We start from the raw sequence: 12,881 nt of genomic DNA on the forward strand, positions 1-12,881 counted from the left end.
CTTTGAAATATCGCTCTCACAATTCATCACCTGAAATAGATTGTCAAACTTGTGTACTGCTCAGCACGTATTTAAAATCTTAAACATCCGTACGATATGGTTACAACATCTTTAGAATTTCTCAACATTATACAATGCCTTACATTAGACAGTTTACAGGAAAAAAAGGTATGATATGATCACTCAAATTTGAACAACATTCTTAGTCCAAAAAATTATAATATACAGAAGATTTATTTCAGTCACCAAATCTCATTAATAAATTATCGGGTGCCTGGGGAAGAATGTCTCCCTGGCTATACATCCAACAAAGATACATAATCAGCTAGATATAATACCTGCCAGAACATCAGACTTACCACGAGCATAGATTGTGTAAACTAGACGGATTGCATCAAGCCATCCATCTAGGGACTCCCACGAGTCAGCAACCTAAAGAACCAATAAGCAGAATTCATCAAACTTGGGAAGTTGGGATGCAACACATAAATCTCAAGCAGTAGTTTTGAAGAAAAAATCAACTGCACTTACCATGAAAACTGGTCCATGAATTGTGTCAATGCAGAGGCCTGCCCCAGGTGGTAAAGTCAGATCTGCACAAGCTGATACACAAACCATATCAGGAACTTCGATTCTGATAGCCCTTCTGTCCAGATTAAAATCTCCTGATATGCCAGATAGGCTTTGGGGAACTTGTTTTTGCTCAGTTTTGTTTATCTGCACAAATGAATGGATAACTTTTAGAATGAAAAAATAAAAAAGAGGAAAGAAATGGATTTGTTTATGAGGTCCTCATTCAATTACACACTAATTGTCTGAATGACAAAAAAGCATGGACAAATTGTACAAAAGAGTGAACAAATTTACCTGTTGAAGCCCTTCATGATTCAAAACAAACTGTGATCTTTTCCAATCACTATGAGGTGCCACTATGCTCCCCGCAGGTGGTGCCATCAAATATCCAACTTTCAGATAAGGTAAAGGTAGCTGATAACAACAGAAGTCTGTCAGAACTTTTAAGAACTGACTCATTTAGGATTCATAGATGAGTTGACTCAGCCCAATGTGAACAAAAATTACTAATCCAGTTTTTCTTTTCCTCTTGACAAAAGATAAGACCCCAACAAGATTGCAGACAATTTTTAGGTGTATTGATGAAGTGACCCGGCGAGGCCACAAAAGTTCAGCTTATAGTACAACACAAAACACACAAATATTTAATTTTGCTTAGGATGTGAAAGGTCCTAGAAAAAAAAGATTAACTGACCAAAAACTAGAGATCAGATAAATGACTGAATGTCTCCAAAATGAAAATTGAACAATAGATAAACAAAAAGTTAAAATGCATTTGAGGCTGAGATAATACTAAGAACATTGTCAAGTAAAATATTATACTGACCATGGAACGCACAAGTCGCAAGGCACTGCTGTAAACCTATAAAAAGAAAATGGAAACTTATCTATTGGAAAGTGAAGAAAGAAAAGAACAATAAAGTCATATTATGCATTGATATAATGGGATATGCATAAAAAGAAAAATGTGTTCATAGTTCCTCAAGTTGCTAAAGAACCCTCTCATCCCTATCAGTAATAAAATTAAAGATGAGAGAGAAATAAAGCAAATAGCCCGGACATGAGCAGGTCATATGGCTGTCATAGAAAACTTACAAATAGACAACTGAAGATTCTGTTTCCATCAATAAGACACATGTTATAATCAGGGGTTAGTAAAATTGGTAAAACATTAGAACTTTTAAAGAGAAGGTTTAGGTTCGAGTCTCTATCACATTTATGAAACCTTGCTTGAATTACTTACAAAAAAATAAAATAAAAAATAAGACACATGTTGAATAGTTGTGTATGTGATAAAAGTTTAAATTGGCAAAAATATGTAAAGAGATACTCGAAAACTATGTCAATAAAAATCTATTTGGTCTACAACAGTATCTGAAGGAAAATATTAAGAAACACAAATATGTGGTACATACTGAGTAACTTGGTTTCAAAGCATGGGCAGCAGCAATGTAGATGGCTGATTGACAATACAACTCGTTTGGAGACACCTCTTTAGAATTTGCCACTCCTCCAGTTCTTAGTGTGTCCTCTGCTAATCCGTACTGTATATGAGAAAAATGTGAATTAGGATTTAAAGCCCACTTGATAGGAGTTGAGAGAAAAAGGATCAAATTCTATTTATCATCAGAAATTCAGAATATACAACAGTAAATAGAGGAATTACAATGTAAGTTCCCATTATTATAATACATTTACTATGAAGATATTACATAAAATGTTCAACATACACTTTAACACTCTCCCTCATGCTAGAGCACACAAATTAAACATTCCCAGATTGTCACATACTAAACACTCCAATTGGCGGCCCCTCGGTGAAAAATTTCTGCCAACTGTCTTGAAGAAAACACAAATGGTGTATCAAGAATTACTCTCATGAAATACAGGCTTAGTAGCAATATGGATGGCAGCTTGATTTTCACACCACATAGACATAGGAGTAGTAGCGGACAACCAATTTCACTCATGAAATTCTTTGACCACATTAATTCACAAGTGGTATGAGCCATAGTTCTATACTTGGCCTCTGTACTGGAGCAAGACAGAACATTCTGCTTTTTGCTTCTCCAGGTGACTAGATCTCCCCCAACAAAAGGGCTGTATCCAGAAGTGAAGCCCATCCATCTCCCTTGTCACCAACATGTCCCAAGTCATAAATAAGTATCTACTTTCAAGTGACCAGCCCTCTTATACAACAAACCTTTTCTAGGAGTACCTTTTATATAGGCAAGATTCACAATTATACATTCCAATGCACTTTCCTAGGATTTTGCATTAACTGGTTCACCGGATCAACAACAAAAATAATACCAGGTCTAGTTACAGTCAAGTTAATAAGTTTACCTACAAGTCTCCCATATCATCCAACATCAGTGAGAAGATCAAAGGAATCATCCTATAATTCTAGATTAGTATCTACTAGTGTAGACACTCACTTACATCCATCCAACCTAGTTTTCGTAAGCAAATTGAGTGCATATTTCCTTCGAGACAAGACCACTCCATTCTTTCCATGCAAAAATTCAATACCAAAAAAATACATGGGTTTCCCAACTCTTTAATTGAAAAGTTCTTCCTCAAGTACTCCTTGATCTTCTCAATGCCAACACAATCACTCCCTGTCAAGAAAATATCATCCACATACACAACAAGAATAGCACCACCTGTTGGAGTGACTTGATGGAAGACATAATGATTTGAATGACATCTCTTAAACCTGGTTAAACTCATCACTTGGTTGAACTTGTCGAACCATGTACATAAATAACTTTATAGAGTTTATATAGCATCTCCCCTTGAGCAACATATGAAGGTGGTTGCTCCATGTAAAAGTCCTCCAAAAGATCATCATATAAGGAAGCATTCTTCATGTCCAAATGAAACATTTGGCAAGATTGATTCATGGCAATATATAAAAGAACACGAATAGAGTTTAGCCAAGTGACAAGAGAAATTCAAAAAAATTCATGCCATAAGTTTGGGTATAGTTGTTTGCATCTCCTCATCCATAGTGACTTTCCGCTTGGGTGATCAAAGTGTCTCTTGATAGTCTTTGAGAATAGAAACAGTAGACATGGACAAGGCAAATTCCCGAACAGTGGAAGTTAATTAGTGATAGGAAACATGATTGAAAACGAGAAAGTAGGTGGAACGCTTTCCTTTACACAGGGAAATGGGAAGGACAAGATTAGATTTCGATGGATGTAGAGGTGCATTCATTAGACCAAGCAGTTCAAAGGGCAGCTTGGCTTAGGGTGAAGCCAACAGTTGGAGTGGTCAACGATGGGTAAACTTGTAATGGCTTGGTAGGAATGGATGTAACAAAGGATGAATAGTTGGGAGGGGAGGTAATGACATAGGTAGTAGCGTTAATTGTGATTTTGGAGACGCAGAAATGGATAAACATGGTGTGTCCTAAAAAATGTGACATTAGCTAACATATAAAATTTTGTCAGTTTGCAGGTCATAACATTTATAACCATTCTATGCATGGGAATAGCCTACAAAAACACATTTTACAGCATGAGAGGCCAATCTGTCAAGTCTTGGGCTCAAGTTATGAATGAGACAAATACATCCATACACTTGTGGAGGAAGGAAAATCAATTTTTTATGTGGATAGAGATGACTAAGAGGAACCTCCCCCTAAAGACTAGACAAGGGCATGCAATTAATAAAAAAGCATGTTGTAAGAATAATATCAACCCATAAATATTTGGGAATATGCACATGAAACATAAAAGTCCGAACCACGTCCAACAAATGTTTGTGTTTATGTTCAACAACCTTATTTTGTTAGGAGGTATGAGGACAAGTAGTTTGATGAAGAATACCATGATCATTACAAAAGACGGATATCAAATGTTGAACATATTCAAGAGCATTATCATTACATAAAAATTTAAGAGAGAAAGAAAATCAGATCTTTTTTTATTATAAAAACTTTTAAGTACATAAAGCACTTGGCCATAATCTCACAACATGTGAAGAAGAAAACAATGTAGAGAAAAGTTTAGAACTCTAGTCGTGGAAGGAAGTTCCAAAATCAAGCACCAAAAGGGGTTTTGTCAACCAATGGAAGAGGTAATATCTAAGGTAGACGATGGAACTACAAAAGATGTTAAAGTGGCAACGACAATGGCTATCTGTGAAGAGGAAGTTGCTGCATCACCAGCAAGGTTGAAGTCAACTAATTCAAAACTACCAAACTTGGCCTAACATTACTACGATGGGTGATTAAGGTGCCCTAAGTGTACACAACCACCACGAGAACCTCTTACAAGAATGGGTTGGCGACTAGGTGCGTGACCTACCGAAAAATAACTATAGCAACATTGTTTGCTATCAGTATTGAGAAACGTTGAACGGCCTAAAGGGTGATGTCGGTCGGTGTTTAGGCAACTCCAATGACAAGATGTTGATCTAAGCGAAGGTATTTGCTAGCGTAGGAAAAGTATCACCACCAAGAACGACACCATACAATTGGATTGCAATTTCTAGCTAAAGAGCATTGAAAATTTTTACAACCGCTCTCACAATAATTTGTCATAATCGTGACATCCATGAAAATAAGCTAATGGAGATCAAGTTCATCCTATATAGCCGGAAGAGAAGCATATAATTCAGTAACACTAGTCACCGTGGTGAAGAGCAAACAATTATTAATAAAGTTTGAACACACAAAAGATGTTTTTGTCATTACCATACATCTCTTTGAGAAACTCCCACATGTTTGGCAATTAGGAGAAAAACTACATTCAGCACAATTGACTCATGGAGACTATTGAGAATCCAACCGATTATAACACAATCATCAATTCGCCATTCTTGATAGGATAGATTAGAAGTAGGAGCCAAGGATCAGCAATATGGCACAATTCGTGTTGCACAATCATAAAAACCTGAAATGATTGGGCCTAAACAAGGTAATTGACAATGGTTTCCTTGAGGTAAAAATAAGGGCATATGAAAGAGAGCTAGGAATGGATTCGAGTCATGCCAAACGGAGTTTGAGCTTGGGCTAATTCAAGTACACCTCGACTTGAAATAATCAAGCTCAAACCTAGGCTCAAGCTTGGCAAACTAGTCTCAAACTAACTTAAGCTTGACTTGGCTTGAGGGGAATGGAGCTTGAGTTCGGCCACAGTATTAGAGTTGAGCTCAAACTAAGCTTGGCTCAATAGTGTAGCTGATCTAAAGTCGACCAAAATAACGTCATTTTAATATGTATTAGTTAAAACTGTCATTTTAACCAATTCGAATCGAACTTTTCTAGGCTTGCAAGCTTGGTAAGTCGATCACCTCCTAAGCTTAAGCTCGATAGTACAAAATCCTTAGACTCGAGCTCATGCAAGTTGAGTTGGCAATTGAGCTCAAGCCAACTTGACTCGAATCCACCTCTAAGATGAGCCCATTGGAGGAGGCAATTGTGCATCAATCATGGATTTTAGGGAGAAGGTTGTACGCTGACACTTGTGGTGGGTGGGTATACTTTGATACCAAGTTGAAAGAAAAAAGTATAGATTCTATTTACCATTGGAATACACAACAGTATATATAGGAATTACAATGTAAGATCCTATCAATATAATACACTTACTATTATCTACTACACAAAATGTACAACATACACTTTAACAATAGGCACAAGATAAAATAACAATGAAATGCTTCGATAACGGTTAACAACCAAGTTAGAAAATAAGAATATGCCACATATAAGGGTAAGAAACAGACTAACCAAGACAGTCCCAAGGTTGTATATTGCTCGATGGAAGTCAAATTGCAACTGTATTGCTGCCCGAAACTACAATTTAAAAAGGAAAAGGCTTCTTAAGAATAGAAGATAGGAGTATAAATTACTACCAGGATATATAATATGCCAAATTACTTTAGTTCTTGTTCCTAATATTTATCCAACCACTCTGATGTCTCCAAATGACTGGTACCTTACTAATTGCCGTTCTCACAATTGTTTGCTTTTCTCGTGCAGGAACAATTCCACTAAGTTCCTAAAAATTGCATATTGTAGAAATCAAATCAAATGTCCAAGCATGACTACACATTAAAAATAAGTAAAAAAGATTTATAAAGAATCAGTCAATACTCTTACAATAATGCTAACAAAACTTAAAACACAAAGAAAAATAAAGTTTCTTTTAGAAATAATATTGATGTCATAAAAATTACCTGTAAAGCAAGGCCCCAATTGTTAAGAGCCTGAAACAAAATTTACATGGAGTCAAAAAGAATAACATTAAGTTGACAATAAAAGAAGCAAAGAAAGCAGACTTTAAATGATTTTAAGAGTCAAACTAAAAATGAAATCATCAGCCCCCAAGGGGTTATGCTGGTGGTTTAGCAAACATCTTTGGCTAGCCTCCCAGGTTTGATCTTTGGGGTAGGATAGGGGTTCAAAAATGCTTTGGGCAATGACCCACTTCCTATCCTTTAAAAAAAAAAAAAGGAAAAAAGAAAAAAATGAAATCATTACACAACAATTTCTTCAGACATACCTGGGGACTGTTCCAGTTGAGTTGAACTGCTTTCTCATAGTTTTTTGTTGCCTGTGAAACAGATAAAAATAAACAAGTCACTTTGGATATGATTTTTCAAAGAGAAATATATAGAATAGTCAAAATCTAAAGGCCAAGAAAAATAGACAGATAAACAAGGTAATATGTATTCATATGTAAATACTGTGTTACTGCATGTATGTTGGGAACTGCCAAAATAATGACTTCCCACAGAAAGAATTATCAACTTCTTAAATGTCATAAATATCACCTACTCTAAATAGTGTTGCATGGATGCAGAAAATAATGGTTTTATATTCACAATATTAATCTATTCCAGATATCATAATCATATGTGGGAGCATATGATCGCTTGACACAAGCAACAACCAAAATTCTATATAAGTCTACTTTTCGAAATACAAATAATACAGATATAGTATGATTAAACCTGCTTCCACAGTTCTTCAGCCTCCTTCGTACGGCCTCGCATTTTTGCTCGATCAGAAATTGCTATGGCCCAATTGTAGAAAGCCTGTCAGGTAACAATAGCACCTTATCAGCAAAGGTATATAACAACAAACTATTGTATGGACAATCCCTTATGCATAGCCCAAGATAATCTGATGCAGGTAGAATTTTCAATGGTGACCACCTTAGAACTAAGAAGGCATATAAGCAACGAAAGAAATACTGTACAAGGGATAAATAACATGAAGCAGTCTTCTAACAGCTGCCATAACAATATTATTATCCTATATCATTTCATTAACAAGACAATTAAATCAGCTAGACAAAACAAAATTTTTGCCTATTCTAAGCAACTGCAGATTAAATGGATAAATATATTCGTATGTCAGAATAATTGAAAGGAGATATGTTAACAGCTTCCTTGTTGTAGGCAATTACCATACCTTTAAGTAATAAAAGTAACCATGTTTCAGATTACTGACTTAAAAAATCCAATAAGTTTATCTAGGATATGAAAATTCATACATACATCATGAAGTGTAGGGCAAAGGCATGTAGCTTCATCATACTTTTTACAAGCCTCTTCAAGCAAAGCATCTTTAGAAGGTGAAGTAGATCCTGGACTAACATTATCGGCACTTTCCTGCAAGCCAAAATCGTGTGGCAATGTTATGCATACATGTTGTTTCCCATAATGAAGAGAAAATGTGGAACACAATAGTTAATAATAATGAAGGAAATAGTCCACATGTTTAACATGGTTTTCTGAATGCCATGTAAGACTCTTGTAATCCTATTAATGACATGAATAGCATTTTGGCAGAGTAAAAGCAATTCAAAGTCATGTTACAAACACTTCTTGATAAAGCCTCATTCATTAAAAAAAGTTTCACGAGACCTTAGTTAGATTTAAAAAAAAAAAAGACCGTATGGTTGGGATTTTAGAAGAACAAGGGAATGAAAAATTCAATATATTTCCACTAAGAGAAAAAGTCTAACCTGAAGAACCAACGCCCAATTGTATAATGCATCATAATCTTCTGGGTTTCTCTCTATAGCATCAGCATACCTACAAATTAGGGAAGAGATTATTATTTAAAAACGCAAGACTCTATAACAGCAAATTAATGTTATACTAAAAATACAAACCTGAAATTTTGTTTAATTGGAAGAAAATGCAAAAAGTTCAACAGAACTCATTATCAGCCAGGCCAATAAGCAAGAAACACTAAATAAAATCAAAGTACCTCTTAGCAGCAAATGTAAGAATCCGCTGACGAGATCGACCCTCTTCATCCACACCTGTAACACTATTGATCAGTTCCATTGCAGCATTGTTTTGCTCCATGTATTGGTGCGGTGTATTTCCTTGACTGAAGCGATTCACAGCCACAAAATGAACAAATTATAAACATTACTAATGGAATTTCATAATACTCTGCAACATACTCTTAATCAATGACATGTATATCCAAGGCAGTTACACTACCAGGGTAGGCAAATCAAATTCTGACGAAATGATTTAGGCAAGAGTTAATATTCCATGTAAGATGAAAATCAATTTGATGAAAAGGAATCGGCAAACAGACTGACGAACCATTGAAAAACGAAACTTTAACAACTCAACAGCTATACCGAACTTGATCCAACTGAAGAATGCCAGTATTTCAAAGACTTCGAATACACATTTTATAAATATCATTGTAAATTTGATATAAACGAAGTGTGTCAGATAATCAATAAACTAAGCAAAGACCTGGCGCTGCTGTCGTTGATGCTATCACCATCTTGGCTTTTCAGCTCAGTGAGCAACTCTCTCATGGTGAAAGTTCGGCTCCCTTCGTCCTTTTTCAGTTCTTTTTGAGGCGTTTGTTCGGCGGACGGAGAGTGGATCAAGGCCTCTGCCGTCACCTCTACCTTCGGATCTGCATCTGAATCGGGCGCTGATTCCCGTTCTGGTGCTGATGCGACGCCGTTTTGTAATTGAGGTTCGTCAGGATTGGTAGACATTGAGCGAGATCAGAGAGGGCGCTGGGAAACAGGGAGAAAGGTAGAGATCTGTTATCAATGGAGCACGCACGGAACAAGTGAAGACAATTGAAAAATAAAATAAGGGCCAAACGACTATTTCCCACCCAAGGTTTAGCGTTTTCTCAAAAGTCCCCCCTTTAACTATGGAAACACCAAACACCCACCCATGGCCAGTTAGATTTAACCAAACCCTAACGGCTGAAAATTTTATCTCCTTTTGCCCCCCTAAACTTTAAAAACTAAAATTTTCCCCCACCCTAAGTTTTAAAAAATGGCAGTTTCACCCTAGGGTTTGGTTTTAAAATCTCCGGCGACTTCTCCGGCTCCGTTACCGACGGCCGCTCCCTCCCGAAGCAACCTCTCCTTCCGGCGATCTCTTTCCTCCCATTTGGAGGTCCGATCGGCGTCTCCCAGACGAAGCCGACGCCGTCGTCCTCGTCTGGGAAGACGATCGTCTTCCCAGAGGTCTTCTTCTGGGAAGACTATCGTCTTCCCAGACGAAGCCGTCGTCTTCGTCTGGGAAGACGAAGAACTTCGTCTTCCCGACGAAGTCTTCGTCTCCCACGGCGTCTCCGGGCACCGATCAGACCTCCAAATGGGAGGAAAGAGATCGTCGGAAGGAGAGGTTGCTTCGGGAGGGAGCGACCGTCGGCAACGGAGCCGGAGAGGTTGCCAGAGATTTCAAAACCAAACTCTAGGGTGAAACTGTCATTTTTTAAAACTTAGGGTAGGGGAAAATTTTAGTTTTTAAAGTTTAGGGGGGCAAAATTAGATTCTATTTTAGTTTATTTTTAATATTATAGCCAAAATGACGATTTTACCCCTACCACCATTAGGGTTTGGTTAAATCTAACCGGCTATGGGTGAGTATTTGGTGTTTCCATAGTTAAAGGGGGGACTTTTGAGAAAACGCTAAACCTTGGGTGGGAAATAGTCGTTTGGCCTAAAATAAGAAGATGTGATTTTTATGTAATGGCCACGTGGACTTTGGAGATGTAACATTGAGGGAGATTCGAGCCAGCCTCACTTAGTCTCAGAACCGCATCTGACTCGTATACCCTTTTTGTAAATTTGTTTTATTTCGGGCATGTTATTATTTTTCTTTTAAGAAATTAAATTAAACGGCCATTTTATCTTTTTATTAACCTATTTTTCTATTTTTAAGTAAAAATATCGTTATTTTTTTTACATACTAAAATTATCCTTCATCACATCTATATAAACTCTTTCACTCTCACTCTCATTATATGCACTTCTCATATCACTTAAATACTCACTCTCACTCTTATTTTTACTTAATATCAATTACTATGAGTTCGTTCGGAAGGAAGAAGTTCATATTTCTGAATTATAATTGAAAAAATTAATTCATAAAAAAAAATAGTTATATGAATCTTAACTCAAAACTTAATTTTATTTGTTAAATCTAGTTTGTATATCATGTCAAGAGGGCATTTGAATATTTGATAATAATTTAGCGGTTAATGAAATGTTAAAAAAATATGGGAAATATTTTGATATTACACAATATATAAAAATTTAAATAATATGTTAAGAATAAATAGATATATTAAAATATCCTAGAATGTCAACAATAAAAAACACTCAAAAATCTGAAAAAACATATCTAAATTTTGAAAACTATACGTTCTTAGGAAAGAGAAAACTGAAAAAATGATCTAAAATTTCGTAATTATATTGTAAAACGTGTATAAAAAAGTACAAAATTAAAGAGACAAATGTTAAATTTGAAAACTATATATAAAAAAAGTCTAACCCGGTCACAAACAAGTTTAAAATCATAAAAACTGAAAATCTTAAATTTGGTAAAACAAAAAAACTACATAATACACACTGAAACAATTTTATTTAGGCCTTCAAATTGGGTGCAACTAGCAAAACTAGTTGTCGTTATAGAGCTCGAAACGAGCTTTGTGTTGATACATTATAGGCCCTGTAACTCCTTTCAGATCAAAAGTTATGGTTGTTCAAATTCTGTCTTCTACAGACTCTATAGTTTAAAAAAAGTTAATTTCCACCCAATCCACGGTTTCAAAGATTGCCTCACAGTTCAGTGTAAATTTTTTCACGAACCCCCGTGGATCTCCCCCTCTTTCCCCTCCCCCTAAAATTTTGAAAAAAATTACATTTCCCCCGACCCCATGGGCGCCCGTGGGAGTTATCATAGCGCCGACAAATCTAATCCATTTTTCAGCCAAAAATCGTCATTTCAGCCTCTAATTTCAACACAAATCAAACATACATATCCGATAACAAAAAACCCCTGAAGAAATTTAAGCAAAACAACCAAGAATCAAAATATTTTATGTATTATTCAAAATCGTAACCCTAAACATTCGAACTTCAAAATCTACCTCAAATCTCAATACTCCTAACAATAAATTGATTCAAACAAGAAGTGAGATAATTTATTATCCTTATTTGTTATTTTCGATTGTTGAAAAACACAAAAAGTCGACGAAAAAGACGAAAACCCGTTGCGCTCGTGGGAGATCCAAATTTTTCTCTGAATTTGAACATTAAATCCTTGGGAAATGTGGGGTTTATATATAAGGGCAGTTTATTCATTTCCCAAATTGAGGGCATTTTTTGCTTAATCCTTAGAGTTTTGGACAATTTCGCTTAACACCCTTTAGTTGTAGGCATTCATTATAATTTCTCTTTTTTTTTATGGCCAAAGGACAATTTCCCACCCAAAGTATGTTTTTTTTCCCAAGTTCCCACCCTTTAATTTTGAAAATCCCATTTATCTACCTATAAACTGTTAAAATTAATGGTTTTAAGGATAAAATTATTATTTTATCTATAATATTAAAAATAAACTTGAATTTGAATTTATTTTCCTCTCATAAACCCTAAAAACTAACAATTTTCTCCCAACTAAACTTTTTAAAAACAATATTTTCCCCCTTGGGATTTCCAAACTTTCAGATAAAGTTTTTCGACAAAGAAGATCTCCACGCAACGTACCCACCTTCTAGCGTGTCCTTCTTTCGGCAACACTCCTTCCAACTAAGTGGGGGTGGTCTTCGTCGAGAGACAAAGGCCAGCTCTTCTTCAACAAAAAGTCTTCGTCGTCGACGAATCTTTGTCAAGAGACGAAGATGGCCCCCGTCGAGTTGGAAGGAGGGTTGCCGAAAGGAGGATGTGTCGAAGGGTGCGTACATTGCCTAGAGATCATCAGAGAAGCTCTTTTTTGTTAGAAAATTTTATCTGAAAGTTTGGAAACCTTAAGGGGGGAAACACTGCTTTTGAAAAGTTTGGTTA

The 12,881-nt window shown here is 36.0% G+C and overlaps 1 protein-coding gene across 1 annotated transcript; it reads right to left on the minus strand.

Annotated features, from left to right (window-relative positions):
• Window positions 1–97: 97 nt before the first annotated feature.
• On the minus strand, window positions 98–9,666 carry LOC123204467 (protein HLB1-like). Its single transcript, XM_044621134.1, has 14 exons — window positions 9,319–9,666; window positions 8,810–8,935; window positions 8,562–8,631; window positions 8,092–8,205; window positions 7,543–7,626; window positions 7,092–7,142; window positions 6,766–6,795; window positions 6,525–6,587; window positions 6,317–6,382; window positions 1,989–2,117; window positions 1,400–1,435; window positions 868–987; window positions 532–717; window positions 98–432 (listed from the first exon to the last, which is right to left on the minus strand). The coding sequence occupies exons 1-14, from the start codon at window positions 9,570–9,572 to the stop codon at window positions 322–324; spliced, it is 1,440 nt and encodes a 479-aa protein (XP_044477069.1). The 5' UTR covers window positions 9,573–9,666; the 3' UTR covers window positions 98–321.
• Between the last annotated feature and the right edge of the window lie 3,215 nt (window positions 9,667–12,881).

Source organism: Mangifera indica, chromosome 20 (assembly GCF_011075055.1).
Source record: "Mangifera indica cultivar Alphonso chromosome 20, CATAS_Mindica_2.1, whole genome shotgun sequence".
Classification (NCBI taxonomy): domain Eukaryota; kingdom Viridiplantae; phylum Streptophyta; class Magnoliopsida; order Sapindales; family Anacardiaceae; genus Mangifera; species Mangifera indica.